This window comes from Mesocricetus auratus, unplaced genomic scaffold (assembly GCF_017639785.1).
Source record: "Mesocricetus auratus isolate SY011 unplaced genomic scaffold, BCM_Maur_2.0 Super-Scaffold_100008, whole genome shotgun sequence".
Taxonomy (NCBI): domain Eukaryota; kingdom Metazoa; phylum Chordata; class Mammalia; order Rodentia; family Cricetidae; genus Mesocricetus; species Mesocricetus auratus.
The window spans coordinates 68,714,608-68,741,590 of NW_024429192.1; the positions used below are offsets into that span (position 1 = coordinate 68,714,608).

Below are 26,983 nucleotides of genomic sequence, written 5' to 3' on the forward strand. Positions count from 1 at the left end.
CTCTATTTATAAACAATTTTTACTCCATTTTAAGGGAGAAGGATGACACCAGGTCCTGGGTGGACCTAGAAATTCTACCATCCCTCAGCCACCTCCTATCTAGAAGAGGATATTCACAGAATAATGACTTATTCCTGGGACTAAAAAAAAAAGGCCATCCTATAAATTTATCGGGGAGAATTGAAATTACAGGGGCACGTGGGCATATTAAAATTCTCTTGGGGAGACCAGATCCAAGAATTTATTGGACTCACCAGATTTAGGAAAAAGTATAATTTCCTCACTTGTACCCCATAAATGTGGGGGTACTTAAAAATGTGACAGCATGGCCCCAACACCAAGAGATCATCTGATACCAGGTGTGTACATTAAGGGCCGTGTATCTAAGATTCAGTCTGGTCCCCCATTGGTAATGTAGCCTACTCATTGCCTGCCCACCTACGTGCCCATCTGGACCTGGACCTGGTATAGCCTTATCCCTACGCAGTCACATTCTGCAGCTTTGCTCTCAAACTCGAATCCAGCAGCTCCCTCTCAGCATTGGTCTAGTTTGTATCTATGCAGATTTCCTCAGCTCACTGCCGAAGCCTCTTTACTTTGTATTCATTCTGTAATACACACACATGCACAGACACAGACAGATAGGCATTTACACACACACACACACAGTGAGAGAGAGAGAGAGAGAGAGAGAGAGAGAGAGAGAGAGAGAGAGAGAGAGAGAGAGAGAGAGAGAGAGGAGAGAGGAGAGAGGAGAGACACACACACACATACATACACACTGTGTGCTGTGTGATCTGAGAGTTAATATTAGTTAGGAGTGGCCAGTGTTTCAAACCCAAACCCCGGGACAAACGGCTGAGGTGCCTATTTAATAGATCAATGCCGACCTGGCTGCCAGGCTCTCCCAGCATCCCTCAGTCCTTACCTGTTCAGAGGGTATAGCTCACATACCCTGTCCTCTACCCTGAACTCTTCAACCCAGGGGCTGTGCTCCCCTTCCTTATATAATCCAGACATTTTGGTTATCTGACTCTTCTTTTTTCTTGTACTTTTGGCCTCCTGGCTACTGCACCTGGTTCCCCTCCCCTCCCATATGGCCCAGCTCAGTCTGGTCATGTCCACTCTGAGCTCTCCCAGATGTCCCTATGTTCTCCCTCAGATCTACAACAAACCTCCTTCACCACACCTAGGTACCCACTATAGGAGCAGTAAGGTCCTTTCTTTTCCTTTTTCTCCCCCCATTTAGCTAGGCTACCAAAGCAGATGGATTTAATGATAAAGGCTGTCATCGAACCTTATGATTTTATTGTATTCAATAAATCCTGATACTGCGGGAAGACATGGTGTATTTGCATGTTTCTTGTATAGCATGTTCAGGTCATGCCCACTACAGGAAGACAGCTTTAGTTAGGGCTCCCCCTCACCATGGCAGCCCAGAGAGCTCCACAGATTCTGCCTCCAACTGCAACTGGTGAGAACAATTAAAAGCAAACCTAACCAAACCAAAAAAATCATATAAAGATTCTAGAAATAGTCCTGGTGGAAAATGGCAAATGAAAAACAATTATCTGAAGAAAAAACATCTATGATTCAGTGAGAATAGTGAGTGTGTCGAAGGAAGCCTTTTTCTCCCCAGCATCTCCACTCAGCCTGGGGGACTCCAAGTCAGACACCGCCCTGGGAGGAGAAGGCCTTTGGCACTCCTCAGCTGCCTCACATTGTGCAGTCCAGTCCTCGATGGACACCCCAGGTGGTGGGGTTCCCTGGACTTGAGGGAAAGGTGGGGGTTCTATCTGGGAGGCTGTGTGCTGCCCCCCACCCTTCCCTGGCTTGTGAGGCAGTTCCGTGCCAGAAGACGCAAGCCTTTTAAAAGCAAAAGAAACTCAAAATATTAATCTTGTCAGTCAAACCCTCCAAGACTTTCATTTATGACAAGGAATTCAAATCTTTTTATTTTCTCCCACCTTGTAAAACCTTTATGCAAATGTTTTAATCTCTCCCACCTGTAACTGTTGTGTATAGAAAGGCCCTGCTGCATTCTTGGAACTTAAATGACGTAAGTGACCAACCCCTTCCCCTATTTCTTTTTTTTGGGGGGAAAGGGCTATAGCAATGACTCGGCAGTCAGGAGCATTGCCATCCTTGTAGGGTGTTAATTTAGTTTCATAACTGATGTTTTATGCTACATGGTCATCTTAAGAAGGTGACATCACCTGGCATGTGCCCTTTAACCTTCATAAAGATGGCTGCCAGCCGTGTGGTGTCATTCATCTTGACGAAGCCATCAACCAAGATGGAGTAAAGTCATAGAACTGCTATTTAAAAACATCTATTTTCCCAAACACGAGTCGAATAAGTTAAATATACAGTGTATTCTAAACAAGAATTGTATCACATGTATAGAGTTTTAGTTGTAAGCCTTTTGTTATAAATTTAAGTCCAAGTTTTGCTACAGATTTTATGGATTTTAAACCATACCTAATGAACTTAAGCAAGAGACCTGGATTCAGTTCCCAGTCCCATGTGGTGGTTTACAATTATCTAACTCCAGTTCCAAGGGATTCAAAGCCTCTTTTAGCCTCTGAGGCCACAAGGCATGCATGTGGTCCACAGACATACATGCAGACAGAACTCTCAGGCACATAAATCTCTCTCTTTTTCTCTGAAACTAGCCATCTGTGAAAGACTGTGTAGTTGGACCCCAGCCAATGAGGAAAGGTCACAGTCACCACCTATCTTAGAATGAAAACCAACTGACTCCCTGTCTGGTTGAGCATGTTCTGTTTCTATGAACATGGCAACCTGCCTCATTGAGACACTTTAATTGGGGTGGTGATCTCTGCTTTGTGACTCTGCGCTTATTTCTAACAACTGGACCACAGGCTGTAGTCTCCTCCATCCAGCATCTAACAACTGGACCACAGGTGGCAGTCTCCTCCATCCAGCATCTAACAACTGGACCACAGGTGGCAGTCTCCTCCATCCAGCATCTAACAACTGGACCACAGGTGGCGTCTCCTCCATCCAGCATCTAACAACTGGACCACAGCTGCAGTCTCCTCCATCCAGCATCTAACAACTGGATCAGGCTGCAGTCTCCTCCATCCAGCATCTAACAACTGGACCAGGCTGCAGTTTCCTCCATCCAGCATCTAACAACTGGACCACAGCTGCAGTCTCCTCCATCCAGCATCTAACAACTGGATCAGGCTGCAGTCTCCTCCATCCAGCATCTAACAACTGGACCACAGCTGCAGTCTCCTCCATCCAGCATCTAACAACTGGATCAGGCTGCAGTCTCCTCCATCCAGCATCTAACAACTGGACCAGGCTGCAGTTTCCTCCATCCAGCATCTAACAACTGGACCACAGCTGCAGTCTCCTCCATCCAGCATCTAACAATTGGACCAGGCTGCAGTCTCCTCCATCCAGCATCTAACAACTGGACCAGGCTGCAGTCTCCTCCATCCAGCATCTAACAACTGGACCACAGGTGGCAGTCTCCTCCATATAGCATCTAACAACTGGACCACAGGTGGCAGTCTCCTCCATATAGCATCTAACAACTGGACCACAGGCTGCAGTCTCCTCCATCCAGCATCTAACAACAGGACCACAGGTGGCAATCTCCTCCATCCAGCATCTAGCAGCTGGATCAGGTGGTAGTTTCCTTTCAGCATCTAACAACTGGACCAGGCAGCAGTCTCCTTTGGGAATCATTCAACTCCTAGATTACATGGTGAGAAACTTTCCACTATTCCTACCAAGAGCTCCAGAGATGTGGAAAAGATTGTTCCCGGGGATAAATGCAGGCTCAAACATTGATAGCTTCTGCTCTCTCTCTACTAGAAAGAACTGGCTTCATCAAAATCAGCCTTAGAGATGTTTAAAAACCAGTTCTTAAGGACATGGGAGTTGTGAAAGGTAGTGGAATGGAGATTTTCAGGTGTAAAGCAGATGCAACCTAGACTACAGGGCTACTCTGCAGAGCAGAACCGAGAAAAAGGACCGTTATTGGGAGGAGCCCTTAGGCAGCAGGAAGAAAGATAAATATAGACTTTAAGAATGATTACTTAAAAAGAATCAGAGTTGATCCCTGGACTTGTACAACTATTTATGTACTAGCTCACTATTGAAAACAAAACAGCTGGATGTGGCCAAAGAGTAAAGATGGAGTCAGCCAACACTACAACCCCAGGGTCATCCCAGGAGAACTACAGCACTCTTCCCTAGGGAGCAGTATCGGAAGCTTAATTGTGGAGACCAGGCCATGCCAGTTGTCACTCCACAGTGTGCAGAACAGTGTGCTCGGCTGTGCCTGCTCTAACTCCACAGTGTGCAGAACAGTGTGCTCGGCTGTGCCTGCTCTAACTCCACAGTGTGTAGAACAGTGTGCTCAGCTGTGCCTGGCTTCAGGGGACTCCATTTTACAAAGCAGCATTTGGCTCTACTCTGAGCACAGGCACAGAAGCAGGTGACTTAATCTCATCCTTTCACCCATAAAGCACAACCTCTCCAACACGGCCCAGAAGGCACAGCCTGGTAAGAGCTTATTCCTAAAGTATAAGCACCACCTCTCAACCTACCCAGGTATACAGGGATATCTGGGCACATGGGCATATGAAGAACATATCAAAACCCAGGCCCAACAACACATCAAACACACCAGACCAACAAAGGGCAAACATTCTCACCGGGACCCAGTTAGGTTCAAAACAGCCCCTCTAAATGGCGGTGCTCTTGCCCTAAACGACAGCTTGGGCTGAGTTCAGACTGGGCTCTTGACCAGGTTAACAGGATTGCTAGCTGTCTTAGGGTTTCTACTGCTGTGGAGAGACACCACGATTACGACGATGCTAATAAAGGAAAAACATTTCATTGGTGCTGGCTTATAGTTTCAGAGAGTTAGTCTATTATCATCATTGTGGACATGGCGGCATGCAAGCAGACATGATGCTGGAGAACGAGAAGAGAGTTCTACATCTCAATCTGAAGGCAGCAGGAAGAAACATTAAGACACTAGGACTGATTTAAGCTTCTGAAACCTCAAAGCCTGCCCCCCAGTGACATACTTCCTCCAACAAGGCCACACCTCCTAATAGGGCCACTCCCTATGAGATCATGGGAGCCAATTACATTCAAACTAGCACACCGTGGGAGGGCTGCAGAGATGGCTGTGTGGGTGAAAGGCCTGCTGTGCAAGCCTGACCACCTGACCACCGGATTTGATCCCTGGGACCTGGGGTAGAAGGAGAGAACCGACTCCTTCAGTTGTCTGACTTCCACGTGGTGCCGAGGCCCTCACACTCGTACCCACCTCTCTCTCTGACAAGAGTGACTAAGGGTTCTTCAGAATGAAAATGTTTGAAGCTACTTCAAGTGTCCATGGATCAACAAGGAGAACCAGAGAGGTAACGGTGTAATTGTAAAATACTATATAAATGCCTGTTTGTTTTCACAGTCTCTCGCAAGTGATTTTTAAAAAGTAACTGTATAATATGCATGCAATGCATTCAGGGCCTATAACAAATCAGACCTACACAACCAGAATTTGCTAGTTTAAATCAGAAACAGAACCAGAAAAGCCAGGATACTCACAGTAAACTCAAGAGCACAAAGCATGCCCCCGCCCTCGAAGAAACCTTTACAATGAAGACAAACAGAACACCCAAACACACCGAGGAATCAACCAAGTAAGGAGTACACAGAGGGCAGCCACGGTGGCGGGTAGAAGCAGGAGGGAGACCAGGAGTTTGGATGGAAGGGGTCAGGATAAAAAGTCATCAACAGAAAAACAAGAGGAAGCATCAGTAAGACAGGAGTCATTATCTCCATGAAAAGCCATCTGGTATGCCCCACCACACCAATCTGCTTCCTCCGAGATGGTCCATCGGGGAGGAGCTCAGGAGCGAGTTCCCACTGCTGAGAGCCAGGCTGGAGGACGAGCCAGAGAGGAGAGTGAATCAGCGGCGTAGCACCAGGCAAGGAAGGGTACAGGGGCTTCACCCAGGAAATGGGAAATACATTCCAGGGGCACAAGGAACAGTCTCTAAACCTATCAGGAGTCAGAGTGGACAGGGTTAGGAAAGAGGATGCAAAGCTAATTATTTTTCTAGTTCAAATTCTGTCATGGACTTTGTGATTTTGGTGGTAGCTAAGTGCACAAAATATATTTGATACTGAAAGTATAAAATGTAACCCGGTGGCTGCTCTGAATGCCCAGTCTGACTTTGAGTCTAAGTTTTAGTGTGTGATGCTTTCAATTATTTGCAATTTTTAATAGTAAATTCTATAAAAGTAAAAAATGATCACATTAATGGCTGCTCCCGCAGACACACACCCCACACATACAGAGCCGGCCAGCAACGAGCCTGTTGCCAGATCTCAGGCCAGAACCACCAGTACTAGCCAAAAAACTATTTCTCTTTAAATCTGAAGTCAATTATCTTGACAGTGTAGAAAATTGAGAGCATCAAGGTATAACTCAGTAATCCACTGTATGGCCTGGAAACATGTCCGCACAGAAACCTGCACAGATGTCTACTGTAGCCTTCGGCATGACTGCAAAAACCTGTTAGCAACTAAGATGTCATTCAAAAGGTGAGTGGGCAAACCAACTACAGTACAGACAGACAAATGCTGCTCAAGGGTGAAACACTGACCACTAAGCCATGAAAGGACCCCAAGAAATCTCAAATGCTGACTGTGGGGTACAAGAAGCAACATGCTAACTACATGGCATTTCAGAAAAGGCAAAACCACAAAGACAGCAAAGAGACCAGTAGTTGTAAAATGTTTGGGGGAGGAAGCATTATCAATAGGTGGGGCATAAGGATGCGGGGCTTAGTGAGACTGCCTGTAGGATCCTCAGTACACACAGCTCGTTACACAGGCGACAGAATCCACAGATACACAACACAAGGCTTCAGGTCCGAAGTAAAGCACAGACCTTAGTGATTAACAGTGTACCAGTACTGGCTTGTCAACTGCAGCCACTACTGTAAAACATTCCATCCAAGCCAACCAAAAGCTACACTGGTACCAGCTCCGTCTTTGGAACTATGGAGAATGCTTGTCCTTCGACCTAACTCAGTAGCCTCCAGATGTCTGAAGCCGAATAGATACCGGTAAAACTAATGGCTTATTAAGCTGTTCAGTGAATGCTGGAAATAGAGTCTCACTGATAAAATAAAAGCTATTGATGATGTGTAGGTAAGGGGGAATACTTGAAAAGTTGTACCTACTCTTGCACAGGGGAAGGAACAGGTGTACACTTGGCCATCTAAAAAAGACATCAAGGTCCATGTATATGCAGTCCTGGCTTGGGAAGTTTCTTTTTTGAGATAGGGTTTCACTATGCATCCCTGGCTGGTCTGGAACTCACTACATAGACCAGGCTAGACTTGGACTCATAGTGATTCGCCTGCCTCTGCCTCCCAAGTGCTGGGACAAAAGGTGCTCCCACACCTCAGCCAGGGACGTTCCTTTAGGTGACGTGGATTAGAGCGGTAACAGACATCTATGGTGGTGCCCTTCTCTGATTTAGTCAGAAACCACAGAGCTGAGGCATAACCAAGTTTGCAAAACAGGTTGCATCAATCCACTTCTAAACGAGTATTTATCTAATAAATTCCTAGCTATCTGGCAGAAATTTCTGTCACGAGGAAGGCCGTAGAGGAGCAGCTAACCACCCCTTCAAGCCCCTCACTGTTCTTCTAATCACAAAGAACACGAGGCTGCACCAGATGGCACAGCCATTTGAAAACAAGGCCCCTTCTTGGTGCAGGCAGAACATCCTGCACACTGTACTTGGCATTGTCAAGCCGTATGGTGATTGTGAGATCACCTGACTTGAGCCCAAAGACTGCATTTTCACCTCTGGCCCAATGCTTAGCTCTGGATGGATCCAGTGTCAAGAAATACTTGACGACTGAATGATGATGATGACGATGATGATGACGATGACGATGATATGTAGCAACACATGAAAAGGCGCATGGGAGTCAGAAGGCCCATGGTAAAGAGCGGTGCTCACCACAGTACTTGCTGTACATCACACACAACTGTCACGTGCTTCAACAGCACTTCACTGAGTGTTTAGGGCAATTCTAAGATCATCACTATCTTACACACGGAAAAAACAGAAGCCACCCACCTTTTAGAGTCTTTGAGTTTAAGCCTGGTTGTAGGTGAAGCCTGTGCTTTTAATCATTGTGTTGGACATGGCTGCATGGGCGCTGTTCAAGAGCTTGTACAACCCAATTTCTCCCTGTCTTCCAATTCTTTCGTGTTTACTGAGTCAGACTGACAAGGTTCTATTGTGACTGGCTGCCGACTATAGCCGGAGGTTCATGAAAGTCTTCACAGCAGTGTTAGCAGTTGCTATGGATGTTTGGGAAGGGGCCTTACAGGAGCCCTTGAGTCCTTGGGAACAGTGGGACACTGGCTTCATCCTCTCTCTTCCGTCTGGCTCATGATATGAGCACCTGTTCCAGACGTGCGCCTGCCACAATGCATTACTTGCTCTTAAAGCCCATACACGTGAAGCTGCCAGGACATGAATCCAAACCCACGTGGGGAATGAAATCTCATCTCCTCTGTAGCTGCATTTCACATGACGCTAACTGCCAGTTACAGCGAGGTGGCTCTGAGAAGTCACACTCTTCCCCTCAGTTTTGCCTGCCCATGACACTTTCAAAGAGCAGAGAGATTCCTGTATGACACATTTCAGGACTTTCAGACACTATGTCTTGTTTCTATCCTTCCGTTTGAAAATGTCAGTGTTTGCAGGCAGAGAAAAGGGACTGGTGTGTGTCACACTGCTTTGAAGCTAAAACCAGCTGTTAGTAAACACAGTCACAAGTTGTCATTTTTGTTCCACAAATACTTTGATGACATCATTGCTAGTCAAATTACAAAAGGGGGGGCACAAAATCAAAATAGAACACCAAAGCCGGGCACTTCAACTATCAGAAAAGTGGCAAAGGTGGCAGAAAGCCAGGCTGCCTACATCCTTCAGCACCCGTGGTTCTCAGCCATCCTAACACTGTGACACTCATACAGTCCCTCAGGCTGTGGTGACCCCTAACCATAACATTATTTTGTTGCTACTTCGTAACTGTAATTTTGCTACTGTTATGAACTGTAAACATCTGTTGTGTAGGATATCTGATAAGTGACCCCCGTGAAAGGGTCGTGACTCCAACAGCTACAGCGGGACAGAGAAAGTGGCTGTAGTGGTTCTCTTAATGCCGTCTGGGCACTGTTCAGGTCACAGACTCATAGCCCATCAGAGTCTCAGAGTTTACCGGCAGAAATAGTGGCACAGAAGACGCCTAGTCTAGCATCTACTGATGATCAATTATGTGGCACATGCTGACAGGCAGTATCTCCAGACAGTTTATTTTGGGCACAGCTATCTAGAGGGAAAACGCGTCACTGAGAAAACCAGACAGCTTTCCCCTCAGAATATTCTCCATCTGCAACTGCCCTCGGACATGAGGATGCCAGCCCTGGTAGGCTGTGGATGCCAATGCCACAGTTCGTAGGGCTCTTAGTTGCCAGGAGACTGATTGCTGGGCCCGAAATCCCCCAGGGCCGGTCTAGAAGAAACAAGGAATCCTAGCAACATATCGAAGTGTCCAATCAGAAGCAGCCTGAGAACATTAGCATAAATAAACAGCACTGCTATTTACAGAAGAGTGACCATAGAGCAGAATGCACAGGAGGAGGGAACGGAGGGAGGAGGAGGAGGAGGAGGAGGAGGAGGAGGAGGGACAGGAGGGAGAGGAGGAGGGAGCAGAGCAGGAGGAGGAGAAGGAGGAGGAGGAGGAGGAGGAGGAGGGACAGGAGGGAGAGGAGGAGGGAGCAGAGCAGGAGGAGGAGGAGGAGGAGGAGGAGATGGGGGAGGCAGTCCTCTGGGCCTCTGCCTTTGACACTCACCTTCCTGGTGGGAGGGTCCCCTTTGGACTGATATGATGGCGAGGTTTTTACCTGGAAAGGGGGGAACATTTTAGGAACTTTTTAGATATGGTTAAACTTTATTTCACCCACATTGCCAAAAATTCAACTAAAACTAAACCCAGGAGGATCTAGGCCTTGACCCCCAGATGATATGACAGATTTTGGAGATCCCCCATGAAGGGCCTCACCCTTCCTGGAGAGTCAGTGGGGATTGGGTGTAGGTTTGGGGAGATTGCAGGGGAGCATGGGAGGAGGGGAGGGGGAGGGAGCTGGAATTGACATGTGAAGCAAGCTTGTTTCTAATTTAGATAAAAAAAATTTAAAAACTTAAAAAAAAACCCAAGCTACTTTCAGAGTAACAATGAATAGAATTTTATAGAAAAATTTCACAAAAAATCAATAATAAAGCACCATAAAAGTATGAAAAGGGTATGACAAACAGATTATGGTGTGTTCATGTGGTTGGATGTGTGTGTGTACGGAGGTCAGAGGGCTTAGGAGTGCCCTCGACCACATCGCCACCTCATCTTTAGAGACATGGTCTCTAGCTGCACCTGGATTGGCTGGACTGGCAGGCTAGTGAACTCCATGGATCTACCCATTTTTTTTGCCTCCCCAGAACTGTGTCCACCTAGAAAAACAATAGTAACAGGTTCTATCTTACAGGTGGGTGACTTTTTATGTGGCTGTTGGTGATTTGGACAAGGGTTCTTCTGCTTACATGCAAAGTACTTTACCAGGTGAGCTATACCACCTTCACCTTCAAATTGGTGTTGATCAAATGGTGTGAAACTAAAGTGCTACGTTGCTTCACTGGCAATGCTGACCAATGGGAGCACAAGCACTGCTCAGCATGAAAAAGGCCAATGCTGACCAATGGGAGCACAAGCACTGTTCAGCATGAAAAAGGCCAATGCTGACCAATGGGAGCACAAGCACTGTTCAGCATGAAAAAGGCCAATGCTGACCAATGGGAGCACAAGCACTACTCAGCATGAAAAAGGCCAATGCTGACCAATGGGAGCACAAGCACTGCTCAGCATGAAAAAGGCCAATGCTGACCAATGGGAGCACAAGCACTGCTCAGCATGAAAAAGGCCAATGCTGACCAATGGGAGCACAAGCACTGCTCAGCATGAAAAAGGCCAATGCTGACCAATGGGAGCACAAGCACTGCTCAGCATGAAAAAGGCCAATGCTGACCAATGGGAGCACAAGCACTGCTCAGCATGAAAAAGGCCACGGCAAAAGAACTCTGGCTACCATGTGGGTGAATCCAATATGAGTTGCATACAAGTCAGACAAAAAGCACACATAGCTTACCGTTTATTTATCTTAAATTCTGGATAATACAGACTAATCGGGCATGTCAAAGAACTAGTTTGTGACTGCCAGTGATGGGAATAAGTTCCTAGTGGCACTGGTTGGAGGCAGAGTGTGGTCGTGAGTGTGGTGACAGTCACTTCATCTGTCTATATGTCAAATTGATGCACATTATCGATAGTTTATATGAATTATCATGTAAAAACATTTAGGTAATTTGTAGAATGCAGTGGCATCATTGTTTTTAAAAACTTAGAGCTTTATGTGCTGTGCAAGAAAATAAGAAAGGCTTAAGAGCAAGATTCTGCATTTCAGAGTTAAGAAACTAAAAGAAGATTAAAATAAAAGTAGAAGAAAGGAAAAGCAGAGACACTAAGACAATCCAGGCCATTGCCACTGTGGTCTCCACTAGAACATGGTGGTGAGAGCCTACTACTGAAGACCACACATGCTGGCCACAGGGCATGGAGAGATAAAGCTGGGACTGACCAGGAAGCCCTACCCTGCTCCCTTGTTTTCATAGTACCAAGAGACACCATGTAGACTGCTGGCATTGGGGAGAGTCATCAGTAATCTTTCCAGTTGTGAACCTTGTCTGCTATAATAATGACAGGAATGCAAGACCTGTCCCAGGGGTGCACGGGTGCCTTCTAACTGGATTTAAGGCCTGCTCCATAGGAGGAAACGTGTGTGGTACTGTAATCTGACTGAGAGCCCATGGCCTGGGAGCTCACAGGCCCTGGGAGAGAACCTGTTACTATTGTTTTCCTAGGAGGACACAGAATCAAACTGCCCTTGGAACTCCTCTCCATGCCCACACAGCAGTGCGGCGCTCAGGCTCCATCACAGATGTCTCTGTGTGCAGGGGATGGCAGCAAGCACAGAAACTTACCACCCTGAATGGGACAGCTACGTCACCCCCACCCAAGCTGAATGGGACAGCTACGTCACCACCCACCCAAGGCTCAGGGACCAGGACAGAAAAGTTTAACATAGCGTCTTCCGGACACAACAGACACTGCACTCATGAGCCCACAGCAGCTGTGGTTGTCTGCACAGTCAGCCCAGCTAACACTGCAACCCCCAGCTGAGGAGCTGCCAACAGCTGACAGCTTTGACACTTCCCGGAGGAGGGAGAGTCAGCTTCCTTTCAAGGATGTAGCCTCTGGTAGGGGGACCACATTCCAGTGAATGGTCCCATTACCAGGGGTATAGGGCAGCACACACTGGACCTGGTGGGTTATTTAAAAAAAGAGGAGATGAAGGAGGGAGGGAGAGGAAGGGATGGTAAGAATTAGGGGTGGGAGACAAATATGATCAAAATAAATCTTGTGCATATATGAATTCCTCAAAGGATAAAAATATCACATTAAATATGTACAAGAACCAGCAGAGACCCAGCTGGCAAGACGCTATCAAAGCACACATGAACAGCACTGGCTGGAGATCAAGTCTGAACACAGCCCTTTGTGAGTTAAGTTAGGCCAAATCAGGACACAGATTCAAATTTTATCCAAGATGAGCTAGAAATGGTCAAATGACATAAATAAGATACAAGACAGAAATATGAAATAAGACATGGCAAAGAACCAAATGGAGTGTGTGAGTTGTCAGGAGAGTGTGACTCCATGTCAAATATCCAAAGTTAGGCCCCTAAAGCAATAAAACGCTGGCACACACGTTTTACTTTATAACTTCTGAAATGTGCAGGTGTGAAACCATGATTCAGAGTCTCATGTCTGAGATGTGGAAGTATAACCTCATTTTCCACCACATACAGAATAAAGGTGCCATATCTGAGCAAACCAAGTTTCCCAGTAAGCATAAGCGTCTGTCTTAGTTAGGGTTTCTACTGCTGTGAAGAGACACCATGACCACGGCAACTCTTGGACAGTAAAACATTTAAGGGGTTGGCCTTCGGTTCAGGTTTAGTCCATCATTGTCACGGTGGGAAGCAAGGTAACACGTAGGCAGACACGGTGCTGGAGCTCAGGGTTCTACATCTTGATGCAAAGGTGACAGGGAGTGAACTGAGACACTGGGTGTGGCTCGAGCATACATAAGACCTCAAAGGCCACCCCCACAGTGTCCCCCTTCCTCCAAAAAGACCACACGTATCCCAACAAAGCCGCACCTCCTAAAGGTGCCACTACCTTTGGGGCCGTTTCCTTTTAAACCACCAAATTCCGCTCCCTGGCCCCCAAAGGCTTTTGGCCATATCATAATGCAAAAATGCATTCAGCTCAGCTTGAAAAGTCCTGCTAGTCTATAGTAGTCTCAAACTCATTTAAAAGTCAAATGCTCGAATTCTCTTCTGAGATTCATGCAATTTCTTAGCTGTAATCCCCTATAAAATTAAAAATAAAAAAAGATCACATACTTCTAACATACAATGGTGCAGGATATACATTACCATTCTAAAACAAGGGAAAGAGCCATAGTGAGGAAATACTGGACCAAAGCAAGCCCGAAACCCAGCTGGGCAAACTCCAAACTGCATCTCCATGTCTGAGGTCAAAGCACTCCTCAGATCTCCAGCTCCCTTCAGCTCTGTTAACTGCAGCACGCTTTTCTCTCTTGGACGGGTTCCATTCTGTTAGCAGCTCTCCTCAGCAGGTATCCCACGGTTCTGGTATCTCCAACATCTTGGGCTCTCCAAGGCAATCTAGGATTCACCTTCATAGCTTCATTCAAAAACCTCTCTAGGCCTCCATTCAGGGACACCCCTGACACGTCTGGTCTCAGTGGCTTTCCTTAGTTGTGGAGGTGAATTCCAGTCCTTTCTTCTCTCCTCAACTCCAGAACCACATGGCTGAAGCTGCCACACTCTGTTGCTTACTGGAACTGGAATAGGGCCCCCTCGATCAATTACATCTTCACCAGCTTTCTGTTTTTGATGGTTTCTTTTACTGCCTAAGCTTGTCTGTTATGAAACTGAATCTGTAGATCAGGTTGACCTCAAATCCAACAACATCCTCTGTTGGATTAAAGGCGTGTTCCACCACACCCAGCTCTAAACTTTTCTTTAATTCCTTTTCACAAGTTGGAAATTTAGCTGGGTGAGATCTTGCCTTCATTCCATTTCCTAATCTGTTTGTCTCCTTGAATACAGGATTTAGCGCCATTCCACTTTTGATGCCCTTTTATCCTCAAATATTTTTCCTTGCTCAGCTTGCTCCTTTTCATTATATAGCTTCATTAGAGTTAACACTAGTAACCACACAACAGAGTCTATACTAGGCTGTTTTGAGATTTCCTCTGCCAAGAGAATTAATCCAAAACCCTTCACTTCAGCCTCAGGCAAACTTTTGGACAAGGGCAAAAAGCAGCCACTACCTTCACCAAAATATCATAAGAACAATTTCTAGGCAACATACTAAAATTCTTCCCCTCTGAAACCTCTTAACTCATCCCCTCACAGTTCAAATCATGCTTAACACCACTGTCTTCTATGCTCCTATTGATAGGGCCCATTAAGCAGTACTTCAATCATTCCGTTGCATTCCTAATGCAAACTCCCAAAGTCCAAATCCAAATTCCTTTAAACAAAAGCATGGTCAGGCCTTTCATGGCAATACCCCAGTGAGGTGGTTTGAAAGAAAATGACCCCTAAAGGGGTGGCACTTTTAGGATGTGTGCCTTGCTGGAGGAAGTGAGTCACTGTGGAGGCAGGTTTTGAGGTCTCCTACATGCTCAAACCATGCCAACTGAGGCAGACCACTTCCTGTTGCCTGCCTATTAAGATGTAGGACTCTCAGCTACAGTACTATGTCTTCCTGCACGCTGCTATGTCCAACCAGAACGAAAATGAATTAACCTCAGAACTGTAAGTGAGCCACCACAATTAAATGTTTTCTTTAATAAGAGTTGCCATGAACATGGTATGTCTTCACAGCAATCGAAACCCTAACTAGGGCAAAAGTTGGTATCAGGGACTAGGTGTCTTAAGAATTTCTACTGCTGCAAAAAGACACCATGACCATGGCAACTTTTATAAAGGAAAACATTTAATTGTGGTGGCTTAGTTACAGTTCAGAGGTTTAGTTCATCATCGACATGTCAGAAATCAAGACAGCATGCAGGCAGACATGGCACTGGAGCTGAGAGTCCTTACATCTTGATCCAAAGGCAACAGAAAGTGTCATACTAAGGGAAGCTTGAGCAAAGGAGACCTCAAAGCCCACCCCCACGGTGACACACTTCCTCCAACAAGGCCACACCTCCTAATAGTGCCACTCCCTTTGGGGGCCATTTTCTTTCAAACCACCACAGCATCCTTGTGGATTTCCACAAATGCTAGTTTCCAGAGCCTGCATTAGGGACAGCTATGCTGCTGAATAGTCAGCAAGTATCTATACAGAAGATGGGCTCTCTATCTGAAGTGTTTAGGAATTTTAAAGAAATGTCAGCAGTAGATTTAAAAGTAAGCAATTACTTTACTAGACATATGGGAATGTATCTACAATTATGTCTTAATACTTACACATTTGTGCTGGTTGGATTTTTTGTCAACTTGACACAAACTGAGACATACCTGAGAAGAGGGAATCTCAAATGAGGAAGAACCTCCACTGTGAAAATGCCTTCATAAGACTGGCCCGCAGGCAAGTCTGTCAGGCATCTTCTTGATTAGTGATTGATGTGGGAGGGCCCAGATCATGGAGGGCAGTGGCACCCTTAGCAGGCGGTCCTGGGTTGTACACAAAAGCAGGATGAGCATGCCATGAAGAGAAAACCAGTAAGCAGCAACCCTCCATGGGTGGGTTCCTGCTCTGAGTTTCCGCCCTGACTTACCTCAGTGCTGGACTCAGACCTGAGAGTTGGGAAAGGGAATAAACTCCTTGCTTTTGTTCATGGCAATAGAAACCCTAACTAAGACAATATCTCTTTTTAAAAATTTACTCATTTTTATTTTGTGTGCACTGGTGCCTGCATGCTTGTCTGAGTGAGGGTGTCAGATCTTGGAGATACAGACAGTTGTGAGCTGACATGTGGCTGCTGGGAATTGAACCCTGATATTCTGGAAGAGCGCCAGTATTTTTAACTGCTGAGCCATCTCTCAGCCCCCTAAGACAACATCATACTACTCATATGGAGATGATTAAAAGAAGAAAAATAATATATAACATACTTTGAGATTTTATGTGACAAGTACCACAGTAGGCTCATTATGGGCACAATTTTACTTAATCTACACCACCTCTTCCAGTGTGGTTTCTGCTCCACATTTTAGAGATCAGAAAACTGAGTATAGTGTTGGAGGAAGACCACGTGCTCCGAAGTGTTGTCTAAACAGATTCAAGTTGTCTGTCTCTAGAGTTTAGGCTTTTAATTGCTACATTATCTAACATCTTGGCAGACCAAAAGAAACAAACAAACAAACAAAAACAACAAAAAAAAAAAAGCCCCAGGAAGGATCCCATAAAAATGAACCTCTTAAAGCCTGCTGTTAAGTTTCTAGGAAGAAATGGGAAAAAAATCACTAACAGTCATAAGAGACCCTTTCTATCTTACTTCACTGAGACTGTGAGCCTGTTATCACACCTCAGATACTTATCCTAAGGCTATTTGAATTAAATGAAACATGAGTTTTCTTCAACTATTTTTGCGAGGACCAAAGCTGCAAATACAGAATCACACCTACTAAGAATTATAGGGCCACTGATTTTTTTGAGTTAATCTTGTATCCTGCCACTTTGCTAAGGTGTTTATCAGTTGTAGAAGTTCCCTGATAAAATTTTTCGGATCACTTACATAAACTCTCTCTCTCTCTCTCTCTCTCTCTCTCTCTCTCTCTCTCTCTCTCTCTCTCTCTATATATATATATATATATATATGTATATATATATATAAATAAAACTAATTTCCAGCACTGCTAATTACTTAACAATTGCAACCCTGCTGGTTTTATTTGGCCTCTGCTGATGACCACTTTCCAGCTGTGTCTGAGAGATGACTAAGATACACGCCATTCTTCTGTGTCTGCTGACACCAAAAGGGCCTCAGTGGAGCACTTTATGCCAGATGGGCCAAAATGGACAAAATGATACAGTTTTGCCAGTTTCTTCATGGTTTTCAAGGAAACTCCTCCCTCTGGAGATTTCTGTGGTTTCTTTATATTTCAGCAAGCAAAACTGGAAAAACACAACCATGATGGGGAATGTTCTTCTGTGTACATGTTTCTCTTATTGGTTAATGAATAAAACACTGATTGGCTGATTGGCCAGACAGGAAGTGATGTAGCTGGGCAGAATCAAGATATAAACAGGGACAAACAGGAAATTGCTCTCTTTCTTTGGAGACACTGAGCAGACATCATGTAGCAGGCAAAGGAATTGCAGGTCTGGCATTCCCCAGTAAGCCAAGACCACGTGGAAATACATGGATTAATAGAAATGGGTTAATAATGAAGACAGAAATAGCTATTAAGAAACCATAGCCAACAGCTTTATAACTAATATAGTGTCCGTGTGTATCTTTGGGGATGAGAAGGGTGGCGGGGACCTACCGGCCCAAAAAGCTCACATTACACAACGAAGCTAGGAATACTGCTTTTGCTGGATTTGCTTTGTGTTTTGTTTGATTTTTTCTTCAGTTGTTATTTTCCCTGACAATTTCATAGTGTATATAATGTATTTTGACAATATATTTCTCCTTTTATGCATCTGACATACATAAAATCACTTCAAATACTTAAAAGATAAAATATTCTTTAAGTATGAACTTAAATATTCAAAGTATAATTGGCCTTTGCTGCCATATAGAAATACAATTATTTAATAATATTGAGCTTATAATCTAGAAGTATGCCAACAGTTATCTATAGATTCTTGTGGTAAACTCTCTGAGAAACTCCAAAATAAGAAAAGCAAACATCAACAAAAGTGATAACAAAGTAAATCAAAGGACATAGCTCTTTAAATTTAGAACTTAAAAGAATAGATCCAATTACAATGAAACAGAAAATATGAACAGCCTGTAGCTTAAAGAAATTCAATTTGTTATAGAACAGAATTCCAAATCTGTAGTGAATTCCAGAACATATTAGTATCCCATTTGTGAAGCCAGAATATACATGTAACGATTATAAACAAAACATAACAATTACTGTGGGCTGGCTGGTTGGTCCCAGGTTCTGCATCCAAATGATGGAAGAGAGGTTCAAGCAACTGCACTGAGTTGTCTATGCAGCCCTTCCAGTCCCAGCTGAGGAGGCTGCAGCGCACACTACAACAGTCACATGACCACAAGCATACATGCTTTCACCGCGTTGTGAGAACATGGTCCAGGAATGAACTTGTCTGAGGAGAATTCTGAGTGCCTGTGAGAACACTCCGAGGAAAAGACAGGAGTCTAGAGACCTCAGTCTCCTTAAAACAAGGAATTGTCCTTGGAATGTGTTTCTGTGCTCCTCCCTGGTGTAGGGGATAGGAGTGAGTTTACTTCAGATTACTCATCATGGCGTGCTGCTGTTACTCAAATGTTTAAACTACCCTTTATAGTTCTCTGTGGAAAAACACGTCACTGCCATGCACAGCTTGTCCCTGTGACTGTACACAGCCTGCACTCATGAGAACTTTACCCATGTGATCTTTCTTAACCCTCAGGGTATAAACTGTCTGGGGCTCTGGATAAAGTTGGCTATTGTGTGAGACTTCAGTCCTCCTCACTTATCAGCTCCATTCTCCCAGGTCCCACCACCTCTAGAGCAGTGACACAGATTAAGGGTAAAAACTGCGGGCTGGCCAGAGTGCCCTTTCAGGTCCCAAAGTCTGCAAGAGCTGGACTTGACGGTCCTTGGCGTGACATAGCATGACATCAATACTCTGGAAGTCACAGCAGATGCATGGTGTGGCTTGCAAAAAGTGATCTGTTTGTAACTTCTGATATGATCCTTTTGAAAAGGGAGAAAGAGAATTTCAAAGAAAAGTAGCTATTTAAGCCTAAAAATGACCTCATGAAAGGATCTGCACATTTTAAAGCAAGTCCGGAACTAGATGTGGTGGTGGCGACTCACCAGAGAGCTGTTCAGGAGACATTAAGTCTGGGAGTGTCTGATGTGAGACAGAGGGAAAGGTCTTACTTTTGTTTAAAAAGATTCCTCTGGAAATGCCTCAGGCAATTCGGCTACAAATCCAGGCCCAGATAGCAGCTCTGGGAATATGGGTGATGGGCTGAGTGACAGCCTTAATAATGATGAACACACCAACCCTTTGTGAGCTTTGCTACCAAAATGATTCCTGACTCAGGTAAAGTTTAAGTGAAAGAGGAATATCACTGTTATTTTTTTTAAGTCTTATGCTTTCTGGCTTTATTAGAAGAAATGTATACACATTGATGGAAATCTAGAACCCAGAGAAGACACTGTACAGAAGCCACAGTCAAACCCCACAGCAGTGACCACTGTGAGCCCCGGCAGAGACACGCCTGCCAAGTTTCCAGACTGGACATTACAGAGTAGTTCACTACATTAATATTTTTCTACAGTGTGGTACTTTTCATGATTACAAAGGTCATTCACTGTATAGAGGCACTGTACCTAATTTAACCAACTATGGGCTACAGGGATATTTTGGTTCTTTTCAACTTTTTAAGTATTAAAAACATTGTCATAAGCATTCAAGTTTGTAACACTTGGCACTCAAGCTTGAATACCTGATAGATTTCTGCAACTCCATGCCTCAAGAGTGCAAGCATTCAGATAAAAAAAAAATCACTGCCATATTGTCTCCAAAATGGGTCCATAGACCTTTTCTCTAAAACCCAGAAAGCTCTGACAACCATTGATTGCTAACCAAATAATACAGTGTAAAAGAAACCACAATGGTTTGACATCAAACCTCATCTGACGGCAAAACCAGACCTGAGCCACAGCAAGCTATGAAGGTTTTATTAATTACACATGACCACTTGGTTAGGGGATGCTGCTGAGTTCCCTCTGGGACTACTGTGCAGCAAACGGTCCATGGGCTGATGTCCTCGTATCATCAACAGTGTGCCAGATTCTCTCCTTCTTGTTGCTATGTGATGCTGTTCACGAGCCGTCTTCCTGTAAATGTCCACTGTGCCAGAAACCTCATCTTCAGTCTAGACACTGCCGTAATCTCCAGATGCCTTGACATTTTCTAACTTTCATATCTCCAGTCAATATATTCAATCTTCCCTATGGCGTCTTGAGCATATGGAATAAGCTATGATAACTTTAAATGCCCTACCTATTAAGTCTATCACCTGTATCATCTCTGGGCCAAAACTGTCCATTCTGACATATCTTCCTGCCTCTTTGCTCACCAGGGACTGTTGTCTATGTTCTAAATTCTTAGTAGATACTTCAACTTTGTTCTAACTAGTTGTAAGTAGCTCCATCTTTTTAGGGCTTCCTTTTAAGCTTCGTTGGTGGGATCAAAATAGCACTTATCCCTAGTCCTCTCCCTTTCTTTCACAGCAAGATCATCTTTGGTCATCTTAACACACTGTGTTGATAAAGCTTTGCATTTGCACTGGGGACAGACCTTCCTGCTGGTCTGTCCATCCAGGACACTGTCCCATCTAATTCTCTTGGATGTTTGGTTTTCCTCTCACCTCTCTTGGAGCTGCTCCTATACTGACTCCTGCAAACCCTTGCCCTCTGAGTTCCGGGGTTCTCTTCTTGGTTGAGGCTGAGGGTCTGCCTTATTCCTAACTAATGACTTTTCTAATTAATGACTTAGCAAGTTTCTTCAAGTGGTTTAAGGACAATTATACCTTTTATGCTTTTTTGTCACTGTGGTGGTTTGAATGTAATTGGCCCCATAGTTCATAGGGAGTGGCATGATTAGGAGATGTGGCTTTGTTGGAGTGGGTATGGCCTTGTTAGAGGAAGTGTATTACTGTAGGGACAGGTTTCCTACGGTCAGGATGCCCCCTGGTATCTCAGTCAACTCCCTGTTGCCTGCAAGATGTAGGACTCTCAACTACTTCTCCAGCACCATGTCTGTCTACATGCCGCCACGCTCCCCACCATGATTGGTGATAATGAACTGAACCTCTGAAACTGTAAGCGAGCCCCCAAATTATAGGCTTTCCTTTGTAAAAGTTGCTGTGGTCATGGTGTCTTTTCACAGCAATAGAACCCTAAGTAAGACAGATATATATATATATATATATATATATATATATATATATTTTTTTTTTTTTCGAGACAGGGTTTCTCTGTGGCTTTGGAAGCTGTCTTGGAACTCACTTTGTAGACCAGGCTGGCCTCGAACTCACAGAGATCCGCCTGCCTCTGCCTCCCGAGTGCTGGGATTAAAGGCGTGCGCCACCAACGCCCGGCTGACAGTTATATTTTTAGAAATCACTGTATTCAACTATCTGATATCTAATGCACTATGAATGATTATTTAATAATTTAATCTGTATTTTACTCATCACCTCCCCTTAAGAAACCTTAAACATATTTTATCCAGAAGTATAAATCTCTGAGCTACCTAGGGAAAATAAAAACAAAACAAAACCAAAAAAATAAAAAGAAAACAAAAACCCTGAAACACAGTTGGCTAAAGGGACTTAAGTCAAGAATCATGAGCTTCCACACACATACACACATTAACGAAGCATCACAGTGTCTGCTGCTTCTCATCGTATTGTCTAATCCACTTGTGGCTGCTGTGACAAGCTTACACAGGCCACATAAATTATAAGCAACAGAAGCTGCTTGGTTTATGTTTCTGAAGTTGGAAAAACTAAGTCTGAGAGATGCATTGATGAGAGTCTTCCTGCTATGCCAAACACATTAGAAGTGAAAGGGTGCTATCTCAGGACCCTTCCTTTTCTTAGAGAGCCTCCTTAATCCCAACTATGAGATGCCAATCTCATGACCTTATGGAACTCTAACCCCAGCATATGAATCTAGGGGCCAAGCTTCCAATACACAAACTTTGGAAGATACATTCAAATCACACCACTTACAAATATGAATACATACATAGCCTGGGAAGATGACTCAATAGGAAAAGCAGTTGCCACACAAGCGTGAGAATGGGAGTCAGATCCCTAGCTGGGCAGGCATGGAGATTGCCTGTAATCTCTGCAGTCAGGTGACCGAGCACCTTTAATCCCAGCACTACGGAATTATTAAAGGAAAAAGCAAAGGGTCTCATGTGGAGATTTAGTTTCCAGACACAGAGAGCTATTGTCTCTGAGGATTCATGGAGAGAGCATTGCAGTCTGAGGACTCATGGAGCCAGGATCACCCTTTTGGCCTGAAGCAGAGGTGAGCTAGTGGCTGGCTGCTTTGCTTATTTGACCATCAGCTTGAACCCCGATATCTGTCTCTGGGTTTATATTATCCATGCTACAGTGCACAAAGGCTGAAAATTCTTTTTGCATTAACATTCTCAGGTGTCTTGGAAACAAGCCTTTGCTGACTGGTAGAAATGCTAAGCCATTCACCACGACAGATGTGGGAAAGATGTGAAGACCAGGCAAGTAACAGATATGGCTGTCTACACACAGCGAGCCCCGGGCCAGATCACCCCTTTGCTTTAAAGCCCAGTGTTCCCTTTTACCTTGGAAATGGAAACCAAACGTGCCTGTCACTGCTCCAGACACTGCCCCGCCCTTACCAGTTTCCACATTTACAATCCCCTCCCCACATATCTCACTGTGGTGCTCAGGCTGGTCTCAAACACCAGGGGTCTCCCTGCCTCAGCTCCCAAGTAGCTGGGCCCCAGGCATGAGACCTTGCCTCCAGCTCCTACACGTCCCTCCTCAGACTCTCTCTGTACACTCTTCTGTTGCTTGAATGCTTTTTTTTTTAACATGGCTGAGCTTAAAGGTTCTACCTGTAGACATGTACATTCCCCGCTGCTCAATCCAAGTCCCTCACCTTACTCCACTCTATTCCCCTTTCACATCCGCTGTGTACTTACGGCAATTCAAAACTAACATGTCTGCAATACACTTCCTGAAGTGTCTTCTGGCTCTCTGGCCGGCTATGCTAACTGCTAGTGAGAACGATGGTTTTGTTGTTTGCCAGTATCTACCCATAGGGGACTAGAGCTATAGCTCAGTTGCTTACCTGACATCATGGAGTTCTGGGTTTGATCTCCAGCACCATATAAAACCTGTGACACATGCCTGTAATCCTGGTGCGTGGAAGGTAGGAGTGGGAGGAAGTTCAAGGTCAGCTCGGGCCAAATGAGACTTTGTTGAAAACAACAACAAAAACAAAACAAAGCAAAGCCAAAAACCATATATGCTATTGTGGTAGTTTGGAAGAAAATGGCCCCTAAAGGGAGTGGCACTATTGGGAGGCGGTGTGGCCTTGTTGGAGAAAGTGTGTCACTGTGGGTGTGGGCTTTGAGGTCTCCTATGCTCAAGCTTCCCTTGTGACACTCAGTTGACTTCCTGCTGCCTGCAAGACGTAGCACTCTCAGCTCCAGCACCACATCTGCCTGCACGCTGCCCTGCTCCCCACCATGATGATAACGGACTGAACAAGCCACCTCAATTAAATGTTTTCTTTATAAGAGTTGCCATGGTCATGGTATCTTTTCACAGCAATAGAAACCCTAACTAAGACAGCTATAGTACTAAGAAAGAGAAGTGGCCCAAGGTAGGTGTATGCTAAATATTGGCTAGAGTAGTGGTCACTTAGTACCATCCATCCATCCATCCATCCACCCACCCACCAACCCACCAACCCACCTATACACATGCAGACCCACAAGATTACTGGAAAATGGACAACTAGTTTAAAAAGTTTCATTTACATTAGAATTGCAAATTGCTGATAATTTCTATGTATTTCTGAGTCATATTTGTTGCAATTTTAAAAATCAGCACTAGAGAGAAAGACACCATGTGAGAGAGTTCAAGCAGAGTTTTTTTTTTTAATTAGGGAAAAAGGATCATATAAAGGGAAAGGGGAAGGGGGAGACCAGCTTCCAGGGACAGGAGCAGCAGGAGAGAGGAGAGAGGAGAGAGGAAAGGGAGAGGGAGGAACAGACAAAGAGAGGGAGAGAAAGAGAGAGAGAGGGAGGGAGGGAGGGAGGGAGAGAGGGAGGGAGGGAGAGAGGGAGGAAGGGAGGGAGGATGGGGGGTGGGAGGTGGGCAGAGCCCTTTTAAAAGGGAACATATTGAATAGGCACAGGTATGCTCTTAGTGGCAGCAGCTGAGAGTGTACCTTGTCAGAACTCCAAGGACAGGCCAACAAAATGTCTAAATACTAACAATGTTAATACTTATATAAGTTTCATTTAGAAGACACTCTTGAGAAATGTCACTATAACCAAACACTGAGATCTCATTTTTAGTATATATATCTTCAATTTAACCTTTTTATAGCAGACAGCTAATACTCTTTAAAAATGGACTTCTGATTTTAAAAAAGCAAGCTTCTGTTTTCGTTAAACAGCAAGATGATTTACAGTTTCACAGTATTGTGGGAATTCAAAATAAATAAGCAATGTCTAATATTCAGAGAACACAAATATCATTTACTGAATAATTATTTGAAGGTTACAAATTCTGCCCACTAGCACTGCTTGTGAATTCATCCTCCAAGATAAGACGTATTCTCAGGTGTGTGCAGAGCTGAGGTCAAGGGGAAGCTTGTGTGTTTTCCCCTGTATTGCACACAGTCATCTCCTTGTTAGCTGTGGTGGTATATTATTTATGATTCATTAAGGCTTGCCTGAAGGTACAGAAAGCAAAGTTAGCCACAAGCCATAGAGCCAGGCGATGGTGATACACACCTTTACTTCTGGCAGGAATACTAGCTAGTCACAGAGCCAGGTGGTGGTGGCACACACTTTTAATCCAGGACTCAAGAGACAAGCAGATGGATCTCTGTGAGTTCAAGGCCACAGTAAGCTCCATGAAATTGATCCAGTTCTAATGAGAAAGAGCTCACACGAAGGTGATCTCAGCACTTGAGGTCCCACACTTTTAATCCCAGCACTAGGGAATTATTAAAGGAAGAAGCAAAGGGTCTCATGAGAGATTTACTCTCCAGCCACACTGAGGAGAGGTAACAGTCTAGGATTGCAGTCTGAGGATTTGTGGAGCTAGTGGGATCACTCTTTCAGCCTGAGGTAGAGGTAAGAGCTAGCAGCTGTCTGCTTTGCTTTCCTGACCACCAGCTTGATCCCCGATATCTGTCCTTGGGCTTTTATTACTCGTATTAGAAATTCTGGACATGAAGCATGAGTGTCTGTACTCCTAGCAACCCTCTGAGGAGGTGGATGGTAGAGACGGGAATCCCTGCAACTTCACAAGCCAGCTGGCCTTGTGCACACAGGATAAACCACAAGAGACAGTATCCCAAACCGAGGAGAAGACAGCGGCCAATGGCCAGGCTGTTTTCTGCTTCCCATGTACACTGTGACAGGCAGGCAGCAAAACTTGACATACACGGGTGGAACACACATGCCACAAACACATTAAGAAAAACAGAGAAATGCAGTGGCCCCAGCAGAGGCCACTGGGCGGGGGAAACAGGAGATGAAGAGATGGAGTGACGGAGGAGCTGAGCGGTGCATGCGCCGTGGGAAGAGGTGGAGCTGGTGACCTGAGGCAGTGATGGGCATGAGAGAAGGCTGAGGCTGACAGCAGATCATTTCACTGCCCAGCGGGGTGGATGGGGTGGTGTGCAGCAGCCTGGTGCTTAAGCAGATGCAGACTCAGCCCCTGAACAAGCCGCCGGGCCATGGGATCACCCTGTCACAGGGAAATGATGGAGGCCAGAGAGGAGGAAAGGTCTGCTTTTTAGATTGGATGTTCTCAAATGAACACCATGTCCTGTGATGCTGCTGAGGGCCATCTGTGGCCCTGATGTGGCTGGGGTGGCGGTTGACGTCTGAGGATTGTGTCATTACCTAACTATGTGCGGATGTTCATGGTCTGTCCTTGGTGGTGTCTGGGTCTGTGGTCCATGTTACCACTGATGGTCAAGCAGAGGTCCCTGGTCTGCACTGCTGCCTGATGCAATATTGATGTTAGCTGCCATACTGTCACTGGGAGCCATTACTGATGTGAGCTGCCAATGTGATGTCTGGTCATGCTGCTACAGAGGGCCATTATCTGTGGTCTTACTGCAGCCAGGTCTGTGTTGATGTCCATAGTCTATGCTGTGGTCTCAGTGCATGCTGACTGACGTCTGTGGTCCCTGCTGCATCAGAGGACCATGTCTGGGTCTGTGACCCTACTGTAACCGGGAGCACTGTTTGTGGTGTGTGCTGGTGTCACACACCACACAGAAGTCCATGGTCCATGCTTCCAAAGACCATAAAGAGCAAGGAAGCTAATTTGGCAGTGATATTGATTACTGCAGACACACAGTTGAGAAAGAGGAACACAAAGACTTCTGTGACAACCCTATCTCTACTCCAACCCCTCCTGCCAAAAGAGTAACAGCCTAAACAAGCAATGGAAGAGAACTGTTAAAAATGGCGGCAGGGTGCTGAAGTGTCATTCTCCACCATCAGTGGCTTCCAGCAGGGGTAAGGGAAGGGAAGCACTCAGGTCTATTTTAAGGGGCATACCACTCAGAGCATACAGACAACACAGAACTGATTATTTTCTTTGCTGGGGGGGAGGTCACAAGGACAGGAGGACTGAACGGGGAGGGACTGGGAAGCGAATGTGTAGGGGCGTATGATGTGAAATCCCCCAAAGAATCAATAAAAATATTATGCTGGAAAAAAAGAAA

At 45.1% G+C, this 26,983-nt stretch overlaps 1 protein-coding gene across 4 annotated transcripts in view; it reads right to left on the reverse strand.

Annotated features, from left to right (window-relative positions):
• Positions 1–26,983, reverse strand: part of Vps8 (VPS8 subunit of CORVET complex) — a 207,857-nt gene that overhangs the window by 18,319 nt on the left and 162,555 nt on the right. For 3 of the 4 annotated variants that reach the window (XM_005071628.4, XM_005071629.4, XM_013114581.3), the window contains one exon: positions 9,946–9,996. The exons of the other annotated variant lie outside the window; for it this stretch is intronic. In XM_005071628.4, coding sequence (XP_005071685.1) covers positions 9,946–9,996 — 51 coding nt within the window. The remainder of the gene's footprint in view (positions 1–9,945; positions 9,997–26,983) is intronic. 4 annotated transcript variants of the gene reach the window in all.